Source organism: Salvia hispanica, chromosome 6, assembly GCF_029641045.1.
Source record: "Salvia hispanica isolate PSC_SH4W2 chromosome 6, Shi_PSC_v1, whole genome shotgun sequence".
NCBI classification, from domain to species: Eukaryota; Viridiplantae; Streptophyta; class Magnoliopsida; order Lamiales; family Lamiaceae; genus Salvia; species Salvia hispanica.
In genome coordinates, this window is record NC_142697.1 from 15,758,109 (window position 1) to 15,784,325 (window position 26,217).

The following is a 26,217-nucleotide window of genomic DNA, read 5'->3' on the forward strand; positions in this document are numbered from 1 at the left end:
TTGTTGCAATACACCTCAGCCATCTAAAAAATATGCAATGTTTTAAACTAGCATGCATATATATAGTTGAAACTTGGCGCATATTACAAATTCTCCCAGTTACAATGCTCCTTTTTTATATACATATCAAGAGGCTCGTTTAATCTCAAATATTCGAAAGAGAGTAATTTGGAACTAAGTCCTAATTGAAAAATGATGACATTCTGAACTCGAGTTATTATATATAGGTTTATAGCACATTTAGTTTATCTATTTATAAGGCATATTGTAGGAAAAATAACATGTATACCTAAAGTAGGGATGTGGAATTGTGCCTTCTTTATATGGCAAGTAGCTATTAGAGCTATGCCACATTACGGGGAGACAGAATGGTCGCGGAACACGCTGCAGGTGGTGTACGGCTATAGGCATCACTTAGCAGAGTGAATGAGCGCGGAACGTCACTCCACACCCCACCCTTCGTGACCTATGAGACACACATGTGATGCCCACTCACAATTTCTAAATTTATTATTAATTTTTTAATTCAAAATTTAATTTTTAGAATACTTTTAAAATTTAAATAAAGTTTGTGTTATTAATTAAATTGCATTTTTTTAAAATTTAATTAGAATATATCAAAAAAAAATTAGACATATGAATAGTGCAAGAGAAGGGGGAGAAGATTGCAGTTTTATGTTTTAATTAAGGAATAATGTAAAAAGTGGAGTGAAATCCAATTTTGATATGGTTAACCTAAGGGCTAAGGAGGATGGGTCATGGATCGTGGATAACCTTATAATCTTCCGTAAGTACAAGAATCTGCTAAGTGACGTCACTCTCTCCAACCTGATCTCAAGGTACAACTACTATAAGCTTATAGTACAAAAGATCTTACATTTACATGCAAAACTTCAAACAATAGACATGGTAATGCAATAGTGAAACATACCACCAAAAGAATATGTAATCTTTCTTGGCTAAGATGTTGTATTTGTACCAACATTTATTGTTGAGAATGCCAAGGTACACTCAACAACCAATATTTGAGGCATCATCTCAAACTTACCCTATAAGGAAAAATCTTCCAAAATCGATATCATTAAGCTTTAATAGCTAAGTGCATGTACATATTCAAAAACACAAAAGAATCTTGTATTTTTCAAATTTCGACAATGCAATTATGATTCAGTTCTATTTGATGATACATTGTTACACAAAGTGCTAATTAAGAATTTGATAAGAATAAAAAGTAAAGCATATGTTGGAAATGGAATATGTAGAAAATGAAGAGAACAATAATTGCAAAGAGTTGGAAGTGGTACTAGGTTGTGGGGAATGATCTAGACCTAACCTTCTTTTAACCGACTGTCTCTCCAATTCAAACTGTCATCTACCACTTTCCCATTTTATTCTGTGCTGAGCCCAGGCCCCTACCCACAAGCATTGCCATCACGCCACGCGAACACCTCCCTGGCCCCAGACTCAGCCCGTGGCACGAATCTCGAAGCCCCCCCGGCTGCCCAGTCTGCTCAAAGAGAGACTTTCTTTAAAAAACGTGATCCTTTGTCCCACCAGAAATGGGTGGTAAGCATGCTCGATCTTCACCCATCTTGATTTGGCAAGGGACAGATTCACATGTCGTCATCACTAGCTATACACCCTGCAAAATAATACTATCAATCAATATAGTGCTTTCAACTCCTCGTGTTCGTGTTCGGGAGGTTTCAGACAAGGTAAACTTGTGGAATGGAAGCACGAGATGCGGTCTGATGCCAAGTTACATCCAATTGGATAAGGCAAACTTTACATTACTAGTTTTTCAAGAAAGTTAACCAAATATTAGGCAGGTTAGGTTGGCCAAACTCACATTTCCAAAAGAAGCTAAGACCTAAACATGAATATACGGGGGCTGCCTCGAGCTTTCACACTCGAACGCAGTCATATTTTTTTTACTACACCACTCTCACCTGCACACAAACACACAATATATCATCGGAGGGGACGAGGGGATCATTCGCATACTGTACACTTTACTAGGGTCCCCCTAAACAGGAAAATAACATGATTCATTGTCCACCATCCGACAAATAGTGCATAACTCACGACATATGCAAGAATCATGTTTGCAGCAAAATGTGAAGTCACCAAGTCCTCAAAAAGTGTGAGAATAGCAGTGACTGGTCCAAGTTTACTAGTAATATATTTACTCCAAATAGTCTTGAGCAAAAAAGGTGATGCAATCAAATATTGAAATAGTTTGTTGCAATATCTTTTTTTTGTATATATAAATATCTCCACTAAGGAAGAACAAAACATAGGTCCAGCACAAATTTGAAAAACGCCTTATTACAAAGGTGAAAGAAAGAGAAAGCTAAGTACCTGTCTACATTGTGCTCCCGGTCTCGAAAAATACGAGATGGTTTTTGGAGAGTGCCTCACCTTCATAAGACAGAAAACCAGAGCACTTCTTATATTAGTTTTCTTGCATAGCTTCATGATCAATAGAGAATATCTTTGTTCTAATCACCCTTTTGCCACCCCTCAAACCATTGAATCTATTGCGCATTCGTCCCTGGCCGAGATGAGGTTTGAGGGGCACATATCTTTTGAGAACCTGGAATTTGCAGCAAGGGATTTCGGAAACAGATACCATCTCATGCCATCTGCGGTCTTGCACCCGAAATCAGTTTCTGACATTTCGTCCATCCTGAGATATGTCTATGACTTGGGCCTGAGTTCAGAGCTCAAGGTTGCTGCACGGGGCCACGGCCACTCGCTGGAAGGCCAGGCGCAGGCATATCGGGGAGTTGTGATCAGCATGGAGTCCCTGCGTGCCCCGGAGATGAGCTTCCATGGCGGAAAACACCCCTATGTCGACGTTTCTGCTGGGGAGCTGTGGATAAATATCCTGCATGAGAGCCTCAAACGAGGTCTGACGCCAAGATCGTGGACAGACTATCTTCGTCTCACCGTTGGTGGCACCTTGTCAAATGCCGGAATAAGTGGCCAGGCTTTCCGACACGGACCACAGATTAACAATGTCTACCAACTCCAAGTTGTCACAGGTTATATCACCATCACATGTAGCAAAATGCATACCAAAATTTGAGAAGACCATCTAATAACCTGAATTTACTTTGTGCAGGTAGAGGAGAAGTAGTGACATGTTCGGACGAGCAAAACACTGATCTCTTCTACGCCGTGCTAGGCGGTCTAGGACAGTTCGGCATTATTACCCAAGCAAGAATCGCCTTAGAGCCTGCGCCGAAAATGGTGAGATAAGTTACATGATACGAATACAACCACAAGAATTTCTTCTTGACTTACACAGTTTTCCTTGCAGGTTAAATGGATCAGAGCACTATATTCAGATTTCTCAACATTCGCCAGTGACCAGGAGCATCTGATATCTTTGAATAATTCTTTTGACTATGTAGAAGGATTCATCATCATAAATAGAACTGGCTTGTTAAACAACTGGAGATCATCTTTCAGTCCCAAGGATCCAATTCGAGCAGACCAGTTCAACTCTGACGGGAAGCTTCTGTTCTGCCTGGAAGTAGCCAAGTACTACAATCCTCGAGAGTCGGACAACATAGATCAGGTGAGAATCTGTACCATGCTATCTAACTCAGGTTGTTGAAAGTATACCAGAGCCTGCTAAAATCTTTAGACCTGCTGCCTGTTATGCAGGATATTGACACTCTCTTGTCAGAACTGAGCTATATACGGTCCACTCTCTTCATGTCGGAGGTTTCCTATGTCAATTTCCTCGACAGAGTACACGTGTCTGAAGTAAAACTCCGGGAGGAAGGCCTCTGGGAGGTGCCACACCCATGGCTGAACCTTCTTGTTCCACAAAGCCGAATTCATGAGTTCGTCGCAGAAGTTTTTGGTAACATAGTAAAAGACACAAGCAGTGGCCCCGTCCTCATCTACCCCGTCAACAAAGCAAGGTATCAATTCTATAACAAAATTAATAGGTAATAAGAAGAAAAAAGTATTGTCTGATGCCCTAATTATATTTCCAATTTCAGGTGGAAATCTGGAACGTCCTTGATCACACCCGATGATGACGTTTTCTACCTGATCGCTTTCCTATCATCAGCAATGCCATCATCAACAGGAAAGGACGGCCTCGAGCATATTTTATCACAAAACAAGAAAATACTGAGTTTCAGCCAGAGACCTTACCTTGGGATCAAACAGTATCTGCCCCATTACAGCACTGAAGAGGAGTGGGAAGCTCATTTTGGCCCCCACTGGGAAGTTTTCTACAGGAGAAAAGTGAGCTACGACCCTCTAGCAATCTTAGCTCCAGGGCAGAGGATATTCCGAAGAGGAATAGCTTATGCGCTACAGTGACCAAAGAGTTGCCCATCACCTGACGTCAAGAGCCAAGAAATATAGTAGATAGATAAAATGTGCATACTTCTTTGAATTTTTGGACTTCCTGCATTAGATGTTCTAGAATTGTATCATGGAAGTATGGAGAATATGAGATGTTATAACTAAGCAACCTAAATCAAGATTCACAAGCATCAATAAACCAGTATAGGGTCACCATCAAGCTATTACAAGTCTGAACAAGAAAAATTGATAGCAGAAATAGATATTCTGTATAACTTCGTCCAAGGAAATTGTTTTGGAACTATAATAGGAATAACCTTAACTATTAGCGACCAATAAAAGCAAGATACTTGGTTCACATCTAAACAGCGACTCATTCGCTTTTCCAGCCAAGGCCAGGCCGGCTGCTCTTTTCTTCAGATTCTTCATAACCTCGAGCATCACGGAGATTTTCCTCAAAATCAGTATGATCACTTGCAACAGGAAGAAAGCTGCTTATATTATCTGTAGCTCCAAAACCTCCAGCCCGTATCACATCATCAGAAAAGAAAGAAGCTTCCATATTTACTGCCTCTTGAGCTTCAGGGGTTACGCCATCTTCAACTTTGTCAGTGGCTTTAATGTCGCCATCCTTGGACCCTTCATATCCGTGAACATCACGAAGATGGTCCATAAGTTCAGTGCAATCGCTGGCAGCTGGAAGCATGATACCTCTATCATCAGTAGCACCAAAGCCTCCAGCCCGCATAGCTTCATTGGAAGTGATAGCAACTTCCACATTTACTTCCGCAGGAATAGAAGGATGAGGTTGCTCCATCGGGATTGGATTCTCTGGGTCAGAGGCTTCTCGTCGTTCTGGTTCAGATGCTCTGTTATCTATTGATGGGAGAGTGAGATTAGTTAACAAGGCACATAAAGACTTAAAAAATATCCAACTGCATAATGTTGCAACCAAAATCAGGAAAAACACTTAAGCATGGCATCGAATGCTTTCAAATATTTTAATGGAATGGTACGACAATAACTGAAAATAATGAAGGTTTGTTATGTGACATAGGGAAAACCTCAAAATTCAACATCATAAACTAGCTACATCCCAGAATTCATAAGAAAAGCTAACAAGGATAAGTACATAAAGACAAAAAAAATTGATGTACTTCAATTTGATCATTCTCAAATGAACACCACTCTAATCTAAGTAAAAAAATTACAGCTTTTCCAATATTATCAATGCAGTGTGTTTGCTTTGACGAATTTACAAATCAAGAGAAATGCACTGCTAAACACGACACAAAGTCGGTGTTTACCTTGCATGTTCTGATATGAGCCGAACTCCGTCACAAATTGCAACTTAAGCTGTAAGTCTTGGTGGCGATTAGTCAATCAAATTCAAAGAACAACTTTTCAATCTGCAAATAAGCAAATATCAGTTCTAACCCATACAAAATACTGGAAATTCAAAAGCTGAAGTTAGCAATTTCAGCATCAGATCCATGCGTCCCTCCAAAAAAACCATCTACATTAACACCCCCTCAAAAAAAAAAGATCCCCTGTTTTATTAACCGTACAAATTGGGACCCTCTCTCTCCAATTCCAACCAACACAGCATCAACCTCTCGAACTCTATAATTTACAACCCCAGAAAGTTACGAAGCAAATTTAAAATGCTAAAAATCCATACTTGACTCATCCAAAGAGGGATATTTTTAGCCTAAAGAAAGAATCAACTCAACTAACTAAATAAAGAGGAGAGCGCCCTTCCGCCAACAAACATGATAACAGTAATCAATAAATGTCGCAAATGTAAAGAAAAATACCAACTTGGAAGTCTCAGAATTCTCAAAAACTAGAGCTCAGATTTATTTTTCAGTTTCTTGTCCGCCGCTGTCCTTGGGTTTCGGAGACAATAGTGTTCTTCAACTGCATGGTTGTCGCTCAGGTGACGCCAAATGTCGGCGAAACGATAATCATTCCAATTTCTCTATATTTTGAAAATTAAAATCACCTACTTCATTTTTGTGCTTTTCGTTACAATTATATTTATATTGATATTTTGGACCTGAAACTAGAATCTCTATTCTTTTATGTCAAGATATAATAAAAAAATGATTTTTATTTTTCCTTTTTAGAGATTGAATGAAATGTTGTTGTTTCGAAGCCAAACACGCCTCAAAGAGTAGGCGATAGCAACGTTCTAATCAATCAATTCAAATATAAGTATAAACCCCCAAAACCTAAACCCAAAAAAAGGTGCAAAAGAGAAAAGGGGCAAAGTGTAGAAATCCAAATCAACACTTCGCCGTCTTCCCTTCCATTTCAAGCAAATGTTTTTTATTTCTGGAATCATTCGTATGTTTTCTGTGCTGACGACGGCATAATTCACAGAATAACATCTCAAATCTGAAACCTAATTATTCCTAAATCCACCGTCCCGCCGAAGTCCGAGTTTCAAAATGTCGCCACCGGTGATCGCGCCGCAGCCCGCTTTCGGATTCGCTAAACCTGATTCAGCTCAGAGCTCAGAATCTGGGGGGAACTTTAATTTCTCTTCTGCTTCGACTGATGCTGCTCGATTTGATTACTCGAAAACCGGTGCCGATAAACCACGCATTTCGGGCCGATCCAGGCCGAGATTAATGAAGACGAGGAGGCGGAAAATGCCAGATGGTGTTAAAACTGATTTGGGATTGAATGGGTTTAGTGGTGGTGGTGGGGAGAAAGATTTTGAGGGGAAATTGGGAGGTGCTTTCGGAATTAATAATGGGAGTACGGGATCGAATGGAGGTGAGGAGAAGGGTCGTGGTTTAAATGAAAGCGTGGGTAGATTTGGGAACGGATTTGGTTTTGATGTAGACCTGAATAATTCTTTGTTTGAATTTGGATCAGGGAAATTTACGCCCTTGGTTGATGCCACCAAGGATACCATGCCGAGCAATCGGCAGTCAAGAAAGAGCGATATTTCATCTGGTTTTGATATAGGTAGCTCAAATTTTGGGCAAAAGGAATCTGGGAGTTTTGTTTTTGGAGCTTGTAAGGAGGCCCCGGTATCAAATCCGGATTTGTGTGGGCAGTTTGTCTTTGGTGTTGGTGACAGTGCGTGTAGTCGTGATTCGAGTTTCAATATGAAGGAGGCGAGTGACTCAGCTTCACAAGTCAAGTTAGAGCAACAGGGTTCGCATGAGTCCAGTTTGAGTTCGAGTGCTGATGAGTTTGTGAAGTTTAATGCTGTCAAATTTGAAATTGGTGCTAGTAGAACTGATAAATTTGTAGGAAACACAATCCATGACATAAGGGGTAAAGTTAAATTGGATAGTTCTGGGGCTTCTGAAAAGGTTAGCGACCCTATCTTGAAATTTCCATTCAATGTGAGTGATGGCAGTAGCAACGATCGTGAAAATTTTGTGTTTACGGAAAACACTGACTTCAAGTTCAACATAGGATTGGGAAATAAATCCTCTGGTGGAAAAGTGGATGTGCCTAATTTTCGAAAGAGTGGGAAAGAAAATGCAGAGATTGGATCTCAGTCTCACGTGGATGGTGTTTTCGTTTTTGGAGGACTGAAAGGCAAACAAGGCATTAATTCTGGTGGAAGTACTAAGCCTGTTAGTGAGATGAATGAGTTGAACATGGGAAAGGCTGAAGAAAGTAATATTACGTTTCAAACTAGTTGTAATTCAGGTGGTTCTTTCGAGCAAGGTCCTGCATATGGCATATTGAATGAGATGAAGAAACTGAACATTGGTGATTCTAAAGTGGGTACTACAAGGTCTGGAAATTTTAGTTGTAATTCTGCATCAGGGGCTGATAATTTATTTGTGTTTGGAGGCAACCAGCAGGACTCTGGTTTTGTAGATGAGAATTGTCCTAGTATGAACCGGAACACTCCAGATTTGAGTCGCTTCTCCCGGAGTAACTCTAAGTCAACTAGGACTTTCTCAACTTCCGTTGGAATGGGCTTCAATCTGAACAATGGTTTCCAAGAGGTGCCACCTATTGATAAAGATAAGAATGACAACATTAGAGACAAACTGGCTGGATTAGGCTCAGATGCAGATTGCATCACACCAGATATGAAATTTGCATTTTCGAGCAACAATTTGTTCCTAGGTGTTGATAAGTTAGGTAACACAAAATTTAGATCAGTCAAAGGAAAAACATCAAAGAAGAGAAATGGAAAGCTAGGACAAAGAACCTTTGTCCAGCAGTTGTTTCCGCAGAGTCAGATGTTTAAGGAAGGCAGTTCCCAGCAAAATCATGCATCTCCTGGTTGTGGTTCACCCATGGATTTTTCACCGTATCAAGATACAAGTGCCAGCAATGCACCAGAGGCAGATACTGCATCGGGATTAAAAGTTGATTCTGCTGCAAACCAGAAAAATATATCAGATGATGGGGAAAATCCTGAAGATGATAAGAGCAATTCAGTTTGCTCTCCTTCATTACCTGCAGAGGATGGCCTGTCAGCAATAAAACGCAAATACAAGAAAAAATATAGATTGAAAGTTGGTTTAAATCCCACTATCCAAGGAAACAATTCAAGAAAAGAAAATGTTAAGCTCGAACCCAGTGGGACTTCTAATGAACTATGTGAGCGATGGAGAATAAGGTATTCTTCGTTGCCTGTTTGATTTTAGCGCTGTTTTATGATTTTTACGCTTATGCATGAGCTTTTATTTTGAGTGGTTGAACAATATGATCCTTTCCAGGGGGAACGAAGCTTATCATGCTGGGAAACTTTCCAAAGCAGAGGAACTTTACTCAATGGGCATCGATTCTGTTTCACGTGTTGATACCACAGGATACCCATTGAAACCACTTTTACTCTGCTATAGCAACCGTGCAGCCACACGAATGTCACTTTCAAGGATGAGGGAAGCCATAGCAGATTGTACAAAAGCATCTGAGCTAGACCCAGACTTTATGAAAGTTATATTAAGGGCTGGAAAGTAAGTTCTTTCCTTGAATTCTGTTTATATGTTTCCGTACATTTACAATTGTGCTGAAATAGATCCAGAGTTCTATCATCTTATTCGTAGAAAACTGATAGTTTCTGAGGTGTCTGCATGTTTATAATTTTGCAGTTGCTATTTGGTATTGGGAGAAGTTGAAGATGCCATCCAGTGTTACAGAAAATGCTTAGGAGCTGAGAACAGCATTTGCTTGGATAGGAGATTTACAATTGAAGCTGCTAGTAGCCTGCAAAAGGCAGAGGTGAGATGCTATAATCATCTTTTGCTACTAATCATAATTTCTTCGTATATGCTTATTATCATTATTCTTGTTTGTAATATATCATGTCCAATGTTTTTGGAATTTAGTTTGTTTTCCAGTTTGCAGTTGTATCAATTGAACCATATTCATTCTTTGATAGCCTTGATGTATATGTTAGAAATGCCTTGAGAGGTTGATATAGGTACCTTTTATAGCTTTGTATCTTGCTTCTTTTCTTGTTTTAGAAACTGAAATTTATACATTAGCTTTGTTTGTATGTCTGACTGCAGTTGCTCTGTGCAATTCGATTCTCCTGAATTTTCTTGAATATTCTTTTCCTGTAAGTCAGAATCTGATTGTCAGTTTTTTTGTTTAATAGAAAGTAGCCGAATGTATGCATCAATCTGCCATACTCTTGCAAGAAGGAACTGATGATGCGGCAGGCAAGGCTCTTGGGAGCATTGAGGAGGCCTTGTCTACATGCCGTTATTCTGAGAGGTTGCTTCAGATGAAAGGAGAGGCTATGTACATTGTACGTACCAATTAAGGTCTATTTAATAAGTAAATATCTGATTTGGTGTAACAACCCAATTTCAGATGTGCATGGTTGTCATCATAATTATGTTATTAATTGATACAGTTGCGGATGTATGAAGAAGTGATCCAACTTTGTGAGCAAACTCTTGATATTGCCATGAAGAATTTTCGTGCTGATCTTTTGGATAATCAAGGCGATAGTTCTCATGTGAATTTGTGGAGGTGGTGCCTGCAGAGTAAGTCCCACTTTCGTCAGGGAAGGCTTGATGTGGCTCTTGAGTTGATTGAAAAACAAGAGAAAGTGCCAATAAGCTCAATGTAAGACTCAGTTGACCACCAACCCACAGTTAAGTAAATAATATAAATCCGGGATGCTGATTGCATGTTTTCTCATGTAGGTGTGGAGATTTATCTGGGAAATCCTCCATTGCTTTAGCCACCAATATTCGAGAACTCTTATCCTTAAAAGTATGTCGAACATCAATTTGATCTTTATATCTATATTCTATATGAATGTGGACCCTAATTACTTGAATACATGCATGCTAGAAATTTATTTAAAGCTCTCAAAGTTTTCCTAATTTTATTTGCTACAGAAATCAGGAAATGAAGCCTTCAACTCTGGAAGGTATACAGAAGCTATAGATAATTATACCATTGCCATATCAAAAAGTTTTGAATCACGAGCTTTTATGGCTGTCTGCTTCTGCAATCGTGCGGCTGCATACCAATCCCTTAGCCAAATAGTTGATGCCATTTCAGATTGTAGTGTAGCTATAGCCTTGGACGAGGACTATGCAAAGGTTGGTACAAAACATCAACCTTTTTAAAAAAGGAATTCTTTCATACTTGTTCCCAACTAAGTTGAGTCATATTCTTTTTTGGAATGTCCCAACTAAGTTGAGTCATTTCCTTTTTTGACAAAAAACAAAACATATAATCACTATTACTTTTGACAAAAGTTTTGCCCCAACTTAGTTGGGACAGATGGAGTAGTACATTTACGGATTTGGTCTTGCTGAATCAGTTTGTGGTATATCCTGTGGGATTTTCACCTGTTAAAGGAGCTATTATTGGTTTTTGTATATAGGCAATTTCAAGGAGATCTACTTTGCATGAAATGATTAGGGATTATAAACAAGCATTAAATGATAGTCAGAGGTTGGTCTTGCTTCTTGAAACTCAATCTAAAAGCAAGACTCAGAGCAGATCAAGCGGAAGCAGTGGTGTTAGGGATTTAAGAAAGGCCCGCCGTCGTCTTGCTACTGTTGAAGAAAAAGCGAAAAAGGATCTTCCTTTGGATTTTTACCTTATTTTGTAAGTCTAACTATATCTCCTTTCCTACAATCACATGATAATTTTCATCACGCCCTTAAATTCCACCATTCACTCGAAATTAGATGTGCTTGTGAAGCTGTCTATTTTGCTCTGGTTGGAACATATATTTCAACTAATAACAATGTAGATACTTATTTTGATCTTGGGTTTTGCACCGGTAGGGGAATCAATGCATCTGATGCCGAATCCGAGATTAAGAAGGCCTACCGGAAGGCTGCTCTCAGGCATCATCCGGACAAGGTTTTACTGGTTTTCTCATACTTCTCATTAGTACGTTGGATTATGTTGTTGTAAAACAAAGTTGGTGTAGGCTGGTCAGGTCTTCGCAAGGAATGATGCTGGGGATGACGGAAAATTATGGAAAGAATGCGGCGAAAAAATTCACAACGATGCTGACAGACTGTTTAAGATCATTGGGGAGGCATATGCTGTACTCTCAGATTCTTCCAAGGTAATATAAATGATCAATACATTAGGAATTTTTCTAATTTTGCAAGATGAATTTCAAGTTCTTCCAAGATTCAGAATATGTAGTGTTTATACATAACCGTAGTTTGATACTATATTCTTTTTTCTTAAATAAAGTCTTCCATAAATGTATATATTGATCCTTTTGCAGAGGTCCAAGTATGATATAGATGAGGACATAAGGAACAATTACAGAGACAGCAACAGAAATGGTAGCTATGATGAGGAGATAAGGAACAACAACAGAGACAGCAACAGAAATGGTAGCTGTGGACGTCCATCGACATCTTACAGTTCTCCAAATTATAACAGAAGTTGGTCGGGCAGATCCGGTACTTACAGCACATCGTATGGAGGAGGAAGAAGCAGCAGCAGCAGCAGACGGAACTGGTATGAAGCATACCCCAAAACTTACAGTTACCCGCATTCACAATGGTAGAAGGCAAGGATTGCTCGTAAACAATGGAGATATAGACATGGTGCATCACCTGGGAAATCCAGAATACAGGGGAAGGTGATGATGCAATAGAGTTGGTGAAGTTGCATTTCGTGCAAAGGAGCTCTGCCCGTGAGCCCTTTGCGATGGCAAATGGTCTTTCCCTTAGGGAGTTGTTCAATATTCATTGATGGTTGAGGTCATTCGTACACATGTAATTTGGTGGTTTGTTGGAAAAATTATTCAATGTAGATGAATTTTTTTGGAACAGGTTTCGCATCCTGGTGAAAATAAAGGAAAATGCATTTGCTTTTTTCATCTTTTTCATCCTGCTTTGCAACCATGTATTGCAGTGTTAAATCGTTGATATCTTGGCTTTTGCTATAAGCACTAACATTTCCCAAAATTTGAATGGGTGAATACATTAATATGAAAAGGGTAGTATTAAAAAAAATTAAATCTTAACATATAATCAAATAATCAAACACGGAGGTCACTTTTTAGACATCAATTTTGTTATTTTTAGATCATAATCGAAAGGTCATTTTTAGATTGTTTTAGTTCATTCAAGTTCATACCCCTTATATGAACTAAAACGATATCAAAATGACTTAATTGGTATCTAAAAATGTCTTGTGTTTTGAATCTTAATTATGCTTCAGAATTTAGTTAGTGCGGAGTTTGTTTTTTTTTTATCACTACCCAATACTCCCACCGTCTGCCATTAGGAGTCTCATTCCTTGGCGGCACGGGATTTAAGAAATTTTAAGAAAAATGGGTGGAAAAAGTTAGTGGAATAGAGACTCCTATTACCATTTAAGGTAAAAGTGAACCAGGACTCCTATTTGCGGACGGACTAAAATGGAAAAACGGGACTCCTATTCGCGGAAGGGAGTATTATAAAATGTAGAATTTGAGATTTTTAACATTTATTGAAATTTGGAATTGTATATACGGTGTGGTGTATATATATATATAAAATTTGTTCGGACTGCACCATCTTATAAAAGAGGAAAGAGCACTTAACATAATTTGAAGAATTTTCATGGAATATTGCATTCCAACTTTTAGGTTGATTAATAATCCAATTGCAATCTATTCAAATTAATCGCACCAAATATGTTAATTTAATTGGATAGTTTATCAATTCAACCGAACATCCGATAGAGATTTACAAGCAAATTGCACCTTTGGTTTAGTAGCTCTAAACCAAAATGTTATTTAGATTGAAAAAACAACAAAGAACAATGCAGTGCAAGTGCAATCTATTCAAATTAATCGCCCAAAATCTGAGAAACATCTCTTTTTCAGCAAAAAAATAAATATTACAAGACATAGAACTGCATCCACGGTTAATCCATAATTTGCAATACAAAACCAACTCATCATTCAAAAAACAAGGGGTGGTGTCCGAGCAATGTCTACCGTGCTGTCTGTCCAGGAGCATTTTCCAGAAGCTGGTGAACTATTTTATAGGTACGGGTCGAGAGAGCTTTAGTGTGGTCAATGAGCTGCTCATACCTGAAAAGAAGAAAGATTCTTCAGTACAAATGCAGAGACAAAGAAAACATAGGATACACAAAGTGTAGTGATAATGAACTTACACATTGGTATAACTGGGTTCCATTATAATGGTTCCCAGCTTTGAATCAATCTTTGCCTCTAGCTTTGAAGTCCTAATAAGATTAACTATCCATCTTTCAGCCTCCTCATAATTCAAATTCAGCTTATCGGCAAGCACTCTGTCAAAACACCAAAAGAGATTAATTGATTCTGGTATTAGAGAATATCACGTCTCAATGTGGCAAATATGCCCATATATAAAAAATATACTACATATACTACAGAATCTGGAATTTCGTTGTCGATGGCTATTTTAAAGTGTCAAGCAAATATGCATATTTTTCATACAATCTCAAAGATGTGCAAGGCAGGCATCCATAAGAGTACTATTCACCGAGTTACATTACATACATCCAAAACTTAAATGTGGACTCAAAATACAAAGACAGACACCATTATTGACAAAGTTAGAAAGTGAAGCCAGTGGGATATTTATTTGAAGCATAGGTAACCAAGACAAAGAGCAATGAAACTGAAGGAAATTAGCAGTTAGCCATTGAAGGAACAATTTCAGATACATACCCCATATCGATGCGCTGATGAATGCGGCAGTAGGTCTCAAAGATGAAAAGGCGAGCATTTTCTAGAAATTCATCTCTCAGAGGCACAGTTGTAAAATTTCCCTCTTCAATTCTTTTTCCAAGAAATGGGTCATTCAATATGACCTGCAGTATCATACAATTTAAAAATAATTCATATGCATTCAAAGTTACATCAAAGAAATGAATAAGGGCCATTTAGAGTTAAGGATATTTACTTCTTCACACTCTTTCATCTTCTTCTGAGCTCCATCAAAGTCGTAGTTGACATAGATGCAAGCAAGGAACTCTGTAATAGGATCTTCGTGAGAGTACTGCTCTTGCTGGATAACCTTTATAAATTCCTTAAATTGTGGCCTTCTCCTTTTGTTCACAATGAAGGCAGTGGCCAGGTACCGTAAAAGATGTGGAGCATTTGTTTGAATGGCATTAAGATACCTTCAATTAAGTTAAACGTTCAGAATAATTGATCATTTCCCTTAGATTCATTGTGCAAAAGATGAAAATTTTGGACATACTGAAATGAAATGTCATTGAACCAGACAACAGAAAGTAACAGCTAAAGTAAGGAAGAGTCAAGAAACATACTTGTCTTGATTAAACAAATCAATAATCTGCGTTCTTCCATTATCATGGTTGAAGAAGATGAATAGACTCCAGTGCATTAACCATATTCTACTTTGGACTTGATTCAGTGGGGAAGAGAAATTCTGCAAATGCATACTCATTTTAAGCTTCAGAAGATGATGCAGTGAACAATTGAACTACAACGGAACTATCTTTTTTCAAATAACTAAACCTTAGAGTCAATAATTTCCTTCAAACGGTTAAGCTCCTCCAGTGCAATATCCCAATTCTGCATCAGAACCTCTGCTGCCAATTTTCCCCACAATGCACTCAAACTCTTGTCACTGTTGGTGCACAAGGCTCTGTACTGATACAGATAATCAGCAGCACCGGAGTAGTTTCCACATTCAAATTGGAACTTGGCATAGTCATACAATGCATCAATCTGCTCTGGACCAATCTGGGTAACAACAAAAAAACATAGATATATCAATAAATCTAACAGGCAATCAAGAAGTCTCCATGAGCCTAGCAAATTCAACTTGGAAATAGATGGATCATGATAATTTCCAAGATAAAGGAGGCTCAACCTGATAGCGGTCTTTAAGCATCTGGAGATTGTACTGTTTGTCAGCCCTTAATTCCTGAACTGCATTTGGATTCTGCAGAAAGCCAATCAAAGGAGCAGCCCCATCCTCCAAAGCCTTCAGCCTACCCACCACCTCAGCTCTCCTATCAATCATGTCTAAAGTAAACCAACAGAAAGAAAAAGCATAAGATTTTCAGTACAAGTAGAAAAATGATTAAAAAATTAATATATCAACATTGACATGATCAACAATAACGAAACTATATGCAATGATAACGAAACATGCCAACCTAACTCGATACACAGAATATGAAGAAGTCTACTTCACCAGTGTGATCCGCAGGACAGCAAGCCATGTAAAATCCATATAAACAAACAAAAAACAATGAATGTGGACAAAGAGCATTATAGAACTGAAATGGAACCCAGATAATCCTAAAAACAACTGAAATAATATCAATACAATACAACTTCTAAGAAACGAGATTGTACTACGGAAATCATTAGTGAAAAATCAACCAATGCACATAACCGAATACACAGCACATCTGTCTCCATAAACTCTCTAAAATCCAATTTTTTGTGAAAGAAAAACATAGCATCAATTATTTTCTTTCGTAAAAACGAAGAATTACACACCCTGGGGAACATCGTCCGAGTGGTAGAGGGATTTGTGAATATCCATGGCGTAATCAACCATATTAGTGTGGTTGAGAAGCTCAATCTTCGCCTTCAAAATATCTTCCTCAGGATACAACCCTCTCTCCTGCAAGAACTCGAGCAATGGGAACACCAGATGCCTGTCCAGATTAGGCGCTATCCGCGGCGTCAGGTCATACTTCGACGCCATTGTCTCCGATTACTGAGTGACGCGGTGGCGGCGGCGGCGGTGGCAACCCGTCGATTGATTCTGGAACTAAAATTGGGAACTAGGGTTTCGGCAGTAATATGGAATAGCAATAAAAAAATATACTAATATCAAAATTAAAGTGGTCCTCTAAAAAAAGAGCAACGCAGTAGATTAATTTAGTTATAGGGCCTGGGCTTTTGTCATTAAAATTTATTTTGAAATGATACTGATTTAGGATCCGATAAAAGATAAATATACCTAGGGTATCTCCATCGGCGCCCCTCCCGGTCGCCCGTCGGCGACGTCCGCCGTAGGGAGCGGGAAGGGCGCCCACGCCCGTCCCGAGTGCCCCTGCGAAGGGCTCGCCCCTCGCGTCGACGTCCGACCGGACGTCCGCCGCTGTGGCGAAGGTCGGACGTCCGGAATTTTTTAATTTTTTAATTTTTTTTTTTTTTAAAAAAAACTCTATAAATAGGGCTCCTCCAACATCATTTCATTCACACCACTTGTGTTGACAAGTTTCTCTCTCTAACCTCTTTTTTCAATTATCTATAATGGCGAGTAGTCGTGCAGGTGGTAATGGCGGAGGCGCTAGTGATAGTGATGATGAATAGGATCTCGCTGTGCAAGAGGCGATTGATCGACGGATCCGGCAGAGGCAGCAGCGGCGGCCGTGCCTCGGCCGATCCATCGCCGACGGCATGTACCCCGGGACCACATTGCTGCACATATTCGGTTGTATGAGGACTACTTTGCTCCGCAGCCGCGTTTTGGGGATGCCTTATTCCGCCGACGTTTTAGGATGCATCGTCCTCTGTTTATGCATATCGTTGGTGCATTAGAGAGAAGGTACGAGTTTTTCAGGATCAGGGAGGATGCGGCTGGCAAACCCGGACACACGCCAATACAGAAGTGTACGGCCGCAATCAGGCAACTGGCGTACGGAGGCCCGGCCGACATGTTCGACGAGTACCTCCACATTGGGGAGTCTTCAGCCGTCGAGTGTCTGTTGGAGTTTTGCGCGGGCGTTAGAGCGATATTCGGGGATCAGTATCTTCGGCGTCCGAGCCCCGAAGACTGCCAGCGGCTGATTAATATGCACGGGTCGGTGCACGGGTTCCCTGGGATGTTGGGCAGCATCGATTGTATGCATTGGGAGTGGAGGAACCGCCCCGCCGCCTGGAAGGGGATACACACTTCTGGCTTCAAAGCCAAGCATCCCACGATGATCCTTGAAGCTATAGCTGGCTACCGGCTATGGATATGGCATGCTTATTTTGGAGTGGCCGGGTCGAACAACGACATCAACGTCCTCCAATCGTCGCCCCTGTTCAACGATCAGTGCAATGGCGTTGGTCCCGCCATCAGTTTCGTCGCCAACGGCAACCAGCACAACATGGGATACTATTTGGCGGATGGGATATACCCAAACTGGCCCGTCTTTGTGAAGACGATCAAGCATGCGATCGGGCCAAAGAAGTCCTACTTTGCGACCCGGCAGGAGGCAGCGCGATGTTGAGCGCGCATTTGGTGCGCTCCAGAGTCGATGGGCGATGGTGAGGGGTCCGGCACGGCAGTGGTATATTCCCAATATCGGCGACATCATGTACGCGTGTATCATTTTGCACAACATGATTGTCGAAAGTGAAGGGGACGAACTGACTCAGTGGACCAGCGAAGATGACACGGGTGACGGTCCAAGCCACGGCGTGGCCACCGCGAATGTGAACATGGGGGTATCTCATGGAGAGGTTGAGCGGTTGCGCGCATTTGCCGACATGCGGCAAAGAAATGCTCATATTCAACTTCAGGAGGATATCATCGAAGAGGTTTGGACGCGGAGGGGTGGACACTGATGTGCTTGTTTTTTTTTTCTATCTACTATGTAATTTTTTTTTTTGAATGATGTATGTTTTTATTTAATGAAATATTCGTATTTCCCCTTCGTATTTGTGTCGAATTTTAATTCCGTGAATTTTAATTTAATTGTGAATTAATTTAATTGTGGGAAGGGCTAGTGATGTGGCAGTGGAATGGGAAGGACTAGTGCTGACGTGACATGCAGTTTTTGTAGGAAGGGCTAGTGGAGGGGCGCCACCGGAGACACCCTAAGCATGTGCATGTCAATATAATCCAAAATTTATGGATCGATCCGAATAGTTCAATAAAATTAGTGGATTGAAGCTGCAATTTGCAATTCATACAAAACAGGATAAATGGGTTAATCCATTAGGATCGTTAGTCAGTCCGATGGGTTGCAGTTTATAATTAAGAAAATATTGTACTTCCTCCGTTCTTTATTAGTAGAGGCATTTCTTTTTGTTACGAAGTTTAAAAATAGTGTGTTAAATGGATAGTGAAAAAGTAAGAGAAAATAAAGTAAAAGAGAGAATTACTTTTTGTCAAAAATAGAAATGACTCAATTAACTTTGAACTTTTCGAAACAGAAAAATGACTCTATTACATGGAACGGATGGAGTACTAAGTTTTAGGGTTTGTTCTGTACTTTTGAATTTCATGCGCTATAATTCACTAGTCTTTTTCAATCTTCATTTCATAGTTCACACATTTCCACTCAGTTCCACACTACCACTTTCAAGTTTCACTTCGAACCATTCTTTTGTCGTACCAACATCTGTCATCGCCAGCTTATCACCGCCAAAGTCGATCAAGACAAAATTTAGAATTAGCCCGCCAAAATTCTCAATATATATGGACTATTGTTTTAATAGTGATTTATGTAAAATATAATTTTGAATTTTCTTAAAGATTCGATTATGATCATTATCAAAATAATGACACGAATACAAGTTTTAATTCAAATTTATTACGGTAATTTTGATTTATCGTTGTGTTGACCAGGGTTCTCCTCAACTAATATTAAAACCATGAAAATTTGAAAATTATATGTGATTCTAAAACTAAGAAAAGAAATATCTAAAATCTATAATTAATTTACAAGAGGAAAATTTTTTATTACAATAGATTGTTTTTTAAAGCTTTTGACCTGAATAGCTTGATGGGTTAGTCCGAAATCCGGTGGATTAAGGTTAGGGTTGAAATTTTACAATACGAAAAATTCATAACTCGAATAACTCGCACCCAAATTACCCAACAATCCGACGAATTGGCCCGAACCTGAATAGGATAAACCGATTTACATCCCTATTCACAATGTTAAGGAATTCAATTAAATTCAATTAGCAATCTTTTTATGAAATATTTTTTTTCCATGTTCATGTTCATGTTGAATAGGTATTTAATTATAGAATAAAGTGTCCAATTTGGGTTAATTTTATAAACTATGATTTTTTCCGGATAGTACTAAACTTGATATTCACTCTGTCACATAAAATATGTTACTCCCTCCGTCCCGAGTTACTTGAGTCGTATTCCTTTTTTAGTTGTCCCAAGTTACTTGAGTCATTTCTTTTTTTGGCTAAAAATCTAATCTCATCTACTTTATTCTTTACCTTACTCTTTTTTCTTTCTCTTACTTTATTCTCTCATCTACTATTTAACACACTAAACACAACTTTCTTAAATCTTGTGCCGAAAAAAATGCCTCAAGTAACGTGGGACGGAGGGAGTATATTTTTTTAAGCATTGTATATGGATTCACGCAGATTGCATTTTTTAAACATAAGCGGATTACATGATTGAATTATAGATTGTTTAGTTTTGCATTGTAGACATAGATTGTTTAATTTGCATTGTGAATATCGACAAATTGATTTATATACAGTTTATTTTACATTTATAGACGTTGTAGATGGATTTGCGTGGACTATTTATTCTGCCTTATAGACAAAATTGTCTATAAACAATCTAGTAAAATGCAATTTATCTATATTTAACATGCAATTTGCGCAAATCCAGCTACAACGCCTACTAATGAATAATGTATTGTAGCATTTACTCCCTCTGTCTCTTAAATTTTGTCACATGCATCTGAGTCATATTTTTAAATATTTGTTTTATAATGAAAAGTGAATGAGAAAAAGTTAACGGAATGTAGGGTCCACTATCAAAAAAGGGAAATATGACAAATTTTATGGGACGAACTAATATGGAAATATATAACAATTTTTAAAAAATAGATGGAATATAATTTTACATATTATGTATCATGTGGCAGCATGAGGTTGATGGTGCATTGTCACATTAATATTTGATTGTCATTTGAAAGCAACCCCATACGTACGTATGTATGTGCGCGCGTTACTGTATGAACAAATTTTATTGTGGAACAACACCCAATGAAAATTTTGTACACTTGTAATAAATATTTATATATGTGGATAATGAACTATCCGCTTGTAATGAATATTATACATATATCTTTACTATTCAATACGTCTGTTATATGTTCATTACAATGCATATAATGTTTATTATAAGTGTATAAAATATTCATTTACTGTAAATCTTATAAGTAACCATTATTTAAGTATTTATATTAGAATATTAAATGTTTTTTTTATTGTGTATGTTATCTTCGTCTCATAATTACATATGTAGGTGGCGTGTAGCAACATGTGTTTACTAGGAACATGCTGAGGTTTGGTGCCTCTTGCACAGTGAAAGACTTGTACAAAACAAATAAATCAGACACGGATCTATTTGACCGATTATGCGATCAATCAATTCACATGTTAAACAGATAATTGCATGCTAGAACGCAAATCATGCTTAGAAAATATAAATCCTAAACATGATTTCTACGATTTAGGATTACCGATTTTGATTCTCCAAAGAATCGACAATTGCTTGCGCCTTCTCCACGATGATCTTCAATACTAGACCACGGATCTTCTGACTGGTTCCCGAACTGTATCTCGATATCAGGGTGGGCTGATCTTATCAAAATACTAGGACTCGAATAAAAGAAGACAGAAATTCCTCACGGAGGAGAGCTGGAGAATTTTCGAGCTCCTCTAAAACCAGAGAGGGAGACGAAAATTTCATCTAATAATAATTGTGATTAATTGTCTCTCCTTTATTCTCCTATTTATATTAAGTTCATATTGGGCCCAGCCAGGGATCTATGGAAGGTTTTGGATATGGGCTCCCCCAATTAGCTTTTTACTAATCAAATTGAACCCACAATTTAATACAAGTTTATATTGGAATATTACGAGCAGCCACTACAGAAGTAATATTGCACTCCCCATCCAAATCCGAAATTACAATTTATATTATTTATTTCCCGCGCTTAAGATATAAATGTTCATTAATTAATTGTCTGTTATGGACTTAATTAATTAACATCTTATTAATTCCAAGAATGGACTCAGCAAGAAACACTTATTTATTATTCATAGAGTAATAAAACTCCAACTGGCCAGTTTTTCGAATAATAAAACCTTGTTCGAGCTCCTCTTGAGGACATTATCAAACGAGACCCACCTCGCGCGCGATTCAACATAATAGCAATCCTAGCACCGCTAGATATTAATCACCACTACCCAATATATCAGGGTTATTGGGTTGCGAAAAAATCGCACCATTTGATAAGTCAAAGTAGTGCAGAATCAATACTGTATGCTCAATGCTAACGTATGTAGATTAAGAAATAGTTGTTTATCAATACTTAGTCTTTCAGTAGATAACATAAAGACACGTCTTTCTGTTAGATCCATTCGGTGTTATACCACACCAACGTCATCTTATTTCAGTAAGGCTTAGAAATAATCGGACTGACATTGCAACATTTCACGATAGGTAGTCTAAGCCTATCTGGGTTGTGAAATTCTTTTTTTTTTTTTGCAAAACATTGCATAGAACCAACTGTGTTACCTTAAAGTGGACGACGCCCACAGCCAGTCTACTAAGCAAAAGACTTAGACTTTGTTTGTGTGACATTCCTAACCCAACACATGCATCATTTTGCATACATAAATATTTTTTTATTTATCATTGCATATTTATATTATTAATTGTATAATAAATATTATATATGTGATATTTATACATTAATATATGTTATATATGTAGTTGAGCTTTAAGAAAAATAAAATATAGTATGATAATATGTTATAGTGTACGTATGGAATAGGAATATAAATATTGTTCTTATTATTAATTACTACACCACTACAGTGATTAAGTGAATATATATGCATATATTAAAAGAAAATAAAATGAGAGGAAAGGTGTCAAATATATAGGCATATAACGTGTAACTTTTAGTTAAAAGAAATGACAAGTGTTCTTAATATTATTTTGGAAGCCACATTATATTAATTGGCTGACCGAGGGATAAGAAAACAGAGTTCAATATTAATTAGAAAGTTCATCGAGAGCATGTAGGTTGAAAAGAGCAAAGATCGAGAGCTATAGAGAAGGAGACGAAATTAAGAGCATGATTAAATAGTAGCATGTCGTAATGTATAAATCACACTTTTAATTTTACATATTTTATGTGATTGATTGATATGTGTTAAATTGGAGTAGATTTAAATTATATGATGTGAGACTGGTTATGTGTTATTTAATATTGATGGTGCAATATGATGTGGATATGTGATTTGTGTAACAAATATGTTTATCGATAGTATTGGAGTTAATTGATGGAATATATGGATACGTAATTGATGCAATAGATATGTTTTGCATATGGTATTGAAATTAACTGAATCATTTGATTAAAGAGGATATGTGATAGTCTTGTCCTGGATCTGAAATCACAGTGGACATAATGGGACCTTCGGGTCAATCATATTGGGACCTTCGGGTCAAATCATATTGGGACCTCTGGGTCAATTCACAGTGGGACCTACGGGTCAAATCATAGTGGGACCTTCGGGTCAAATCATACTGGCATATTGGAAATCCCGGGCAGATACCAGGCTTGACCAGTCACAGAATAATAAACTGAACAGAGTGGCATATGCATATGTACATGAAATTGTTTCTAATATTTGTTGATAATTGTTATATATATTGGTTAAAGAATATAATTGATTGTTTGGGCTGTGGAATTAAAGGTAAGATTTATATACACTGAGTTGTGGCTCATATAAACCACTAATATTTTTCAGGAATAAGATATCAATGATGCGTGGGTTGATGTGAGTTACAGTTATTATAAGGGTCGGCGGCTGACACGTTTTGGCAACCTTCTCCTCCTCATCATTTTTTCATGTAGATAAATGTGTAGCATATAGAGTGGTGAGAGGGTCCACTGCGGTTCAGAATATTTTGAAATATGTACTTGATAAATATTGGATTTTAAAATTATATAATACGTGAGGATTGTTTATTCTAAATTTTGAATTTATTTATAGTAAGTGCATATGTCATAAGGGTTGAGGTGTGACAGTTTAGGTGGTATCAGAGCGAGGATAGAATCCCGCTGGGACATAGTATTCATGTATATTATATGATACATAAGTTTCATGTGCATTTGTATTGTCATGAACATATGTCATAAGGGTTGAGGTGTGACAGTTTGCTTTATAAAACATCTTATAAATGCACAAGCAAACACAATGCGAAACTGCTCGAATAATACTGAATCGGGTTAAAAGTGAATTATAGAGTTTTACGTATACAAGCAAGATTCTATTCGAGCGAAACTTGCTCGAAACATGCTTTTAAGTATACCAAATCTAACAGAACATGCGACTTAGGATTAATATAGTTATCTTTAGCCCATAATTATATATGTAGGTGGTGTATAGCACCGTGGTTTTTACAAGGGACATGCCACTTGGATTAATATGAATTTAATGATGGATGTTAGTTGAGTCAATCTAATGGATTTTTGGTTAAATTCTTTTTGGTTCATGAGTTAATTTGGATTGTGAAATCAAGTTATTAATTCTAATTATAAATGTTTGGATTTCGGGCTAATCTATTTTATTCGGACTATTACCGATTAAATTAACATATGGTCAATATAAATTATAATAATAAAATTTAGTTATATTTATAGAATGTAAAAGTTAATTATGATATTTTATAGATATATATTTCAACTCAAATATAATTAAATATTATACTAATTTAAAATTTGTATAAATAAATAAAATCAAACATATTTTGAAAAATAATTGAAACATATTTGGAATGTAGAATATAATATTAATCAGAGTTTTATAATTTATTTATCTAATATTATACTTTATTAGTAAAAATTGAATATATATGTATATTAAATATTACATCTGTCCACAAAACATAGATCAATTTTACTATATTTGACCGTCCATCAAAATTAGACCAATTTCTAAATATGCAAAATTTTAAACATATACTCTCTCCGTTCACGATTAAGAGTCTCATTTCTAAATGACGCGAGTTTTAAGAAATGTAAAGAAAAGTGGGTGGAAGAAAGTTAGTGGAATAGGGGTCCCACTTGTATATATTAGTTTTAAATGATATGTGAGTGGAATGAGTTAGTGGAATGTGGGGTCTCTTTACCATTTATGGTAATTATGAACTGGGACTCTTATTCGTGGACGGACCAAAATGGAAAAACGGGACTCTTATTCGTGGACGGAGAGAGTAAATACTAATAATGTGGACCTCATAGTCAACTAATATTACTTCTTTTTTACATTTTTCTTCTCTTCCTATATCAATTGCACATTAAAACTCATATCATAAACAACTATGTCTATTTTTTTTGGACGGAGATAGTATAAAATTGAAGATTTTTTTTATAGTTATTTAGTATATTATAAAATAATTAATGAAATGTTAAATTAGATGCCAAAGAAGAATATATAATAGATAATAGTTGTATCTAGGTCCAAATCATTAGGCCCACTCATCGAGTCTCCTGTCTGGTTCAGGGTTATAATTTTATCGAGATTTTCAACACCAAACCTCAAAACTTAGCAGACTAAGCAAGTGGTTGACGTGAATATTTGTATACTCCTTCCATCTTAAGGTAGCTAAGGTGTTCTTTTGTATGTGTTTTGGTAAAATGATAAAAAAAATACTCCCTCCGTCCAACAATAGCAGTATCATTTCTAACGGGCACGAGTTTTAAGAAAGAGTTAGAGTGTGTAATAAATGTTGTGTGATAGTGGAATTTGGGACCCACCTCAATTGTGTTCAATTTTTTCCTTCATCTTAATTGTAAAACAACAAGCTGCCAACCTTTATTTTTTAATGTTGCTTAAACGTTTTTTAATGATCCTATTTTTAAAATGTTCAATCACGCAAAGAAAAAATCGAAACGAAAAAGATTGCTCAAAATGTAAAAACTGCCTTCCAATACTAATTCAACAAGATTAGTTCAAAATACATGGAGGGAAATGAAAATTTCTACTTTACCTCTACAAAATTTTTTGAGGGAATTTGAACTAAAAAATGAGAGTTCCAAAGTGCTATAAATACATCAACTTCCTGCATTCAAGACACCTTCTATCAACCTCAAAACTCAAAATCTCAAAAAAAATATCAAAAACAGTTCTGTAATGGAGGCAGCAGATACATTTAGCATTAGTAGGGCAGAGCCAAAAGCCTCCAAACCTGAAAAAGGGTGGCTAATACACATGATAAGCACCACAAACAATTTTTAACACCACATCAAACAGCCAACAACATCAACCATGACCAGATTTCACAACACATCACCATGAAGGCCCTCAGCACACTTTCATCATAGGGAAGCAACACAAGCCTCCAAACCTGAATAGGGGTGGCTAATAAACATAGGACAAGCATCAAAGACAATTTCCAACACCACATCAGCCAACCAACAACACAAAAC

At 37.5% G+C, this 26,217-nt stretch overlaps 4 protein-coding genes across 21 annotated transcripts; 2 read left to right on the forward strand and 2 right to left on the reverse strand.

The window, feature by feature from the left end:
- Positions 1-1,225: 1,225 nt before the first annotated feature.
- LOC125205781 (uncharacterized) lies at positions 1,226-6,353 on the reverse strand. 18 transcript variants are annotated; one of them, XR_016133008.1, is made up of 8 exons: positions 6,150-6,353; positions 5,640-5,741; positions 4,650-5,208; positions 3,310-4,366; positions 3,109-3,241; positions 2,953-3,024; positions 2,362-2,875; positions 1,226-1,642 (listed from the first exon to the last, which is right to left on the reverse strand). XR_016133008.1 is itself a non-coding variant. In XM_048104895.2 (3 exons), exons 2-3 carry the CDS (start codon positions 5,644-5,646, stop codon positions 4,706-4,708), a joined length of 510 nt encoding a protein of 169 aa, XP_047960852.1. In that variant the 5' UTR covers positions 5,647-5,741; positions 6,150-6,352; the 3' UTR covers positions 4,470-4,705. The 18 variants fall into 18 exon arrangements, 1 of the variants encoding a protein (XP_047960852.1); XR_016133007.1 differs by adding an exon at positions 1,850-1,949 and having other exon boundaries at positions 2,362-2,421; positions 2,633-3,241; XR_016132998.1 differs by adding an exon at positions 1,850-1,949 and having other exon boundaries at positions 2,362-2,421; positions 2,510-3,241.
- Positions 2,399-4,871, forward strand: CKX1 (cytokinin oxidase/dehydrogenase 1). The gene is made up of 5 exons (XM_048104897.2): positions 2,399-3,047; positions 3,128-3,255; positions 3,326-3,586; positions 3,676-3,938; positions 4,020-4,871. The coding sequence occupies exons 1-5, from the start codon at positions 2,399-2,401 to the stop codon at positions 4,345-4,347; spliced, it is 1,629 nt and encodes a 542-aa protein (XP_047960854.1). The 3' UTR covers positions 4,348-4,871.
- Positions 6,354-6,559: 206 nt separating the features above from the next.
- TPR15 (Heat shock protein DnaJ with tetratricopeptide repeat-containing protein) lies at positions 6,560-12,640 on the forward strand. The gene is made up of 11 exons (XM_048105161.2): positions 6,560-8,938; positions 9,039-9,278; positions 9,414-9,543; positions 9,923-10,075; positions 10,184-10,398; positions 10,479-10,548; positions 10,677-10,883; positions 11,171-11,397; positions 11,580-11,658; positions 11,729-11,869; positions 12,038-12,640. Exons 1-11 carry the CDS (start codon positions 6,786-6,788, stop codon positions 12,323-12,325), a joined length of 3,903 nt encoding a protein of 1,300 aa, XP_047961118.1. The 5' UTR covers positions 6,560-6,785; the 3' UTR covers positions 12,326-12,640.
- A 930-nt stretch (positions 12,641-13,570) lies between these two features.
- EIF3E (eukaryotic translation initiation factor 3E) lies at positions 13,571-16,599 on the reverse strand. The gene is made up of 8 exons (XM_048107315.2): positions 16,280-16,599; positions 15,642-15,796; positions 15,284-15,511; positions 15,073-15,194; positions 14,703-14,922; positions 14,468-14,610; positions 13,927-14,064; positions 13,571-13,843 (listed from the first exon to the last, which is right to left on the reverse strand). Exons 1-8 carry the CDS (start codon positions 16,488-16,490, stop codon positions 13,744-13,746), a joined length of 1,317 nt encoding a protein of 438 aa, XP_047963272.1. The 5' UTR covers positions 16,491-16,599; the 3' UTR covers positions 13,571-13,743.
- Between the last annotated feature and the right edge of the window lie 9,618 nt (positions 16,600-26,217).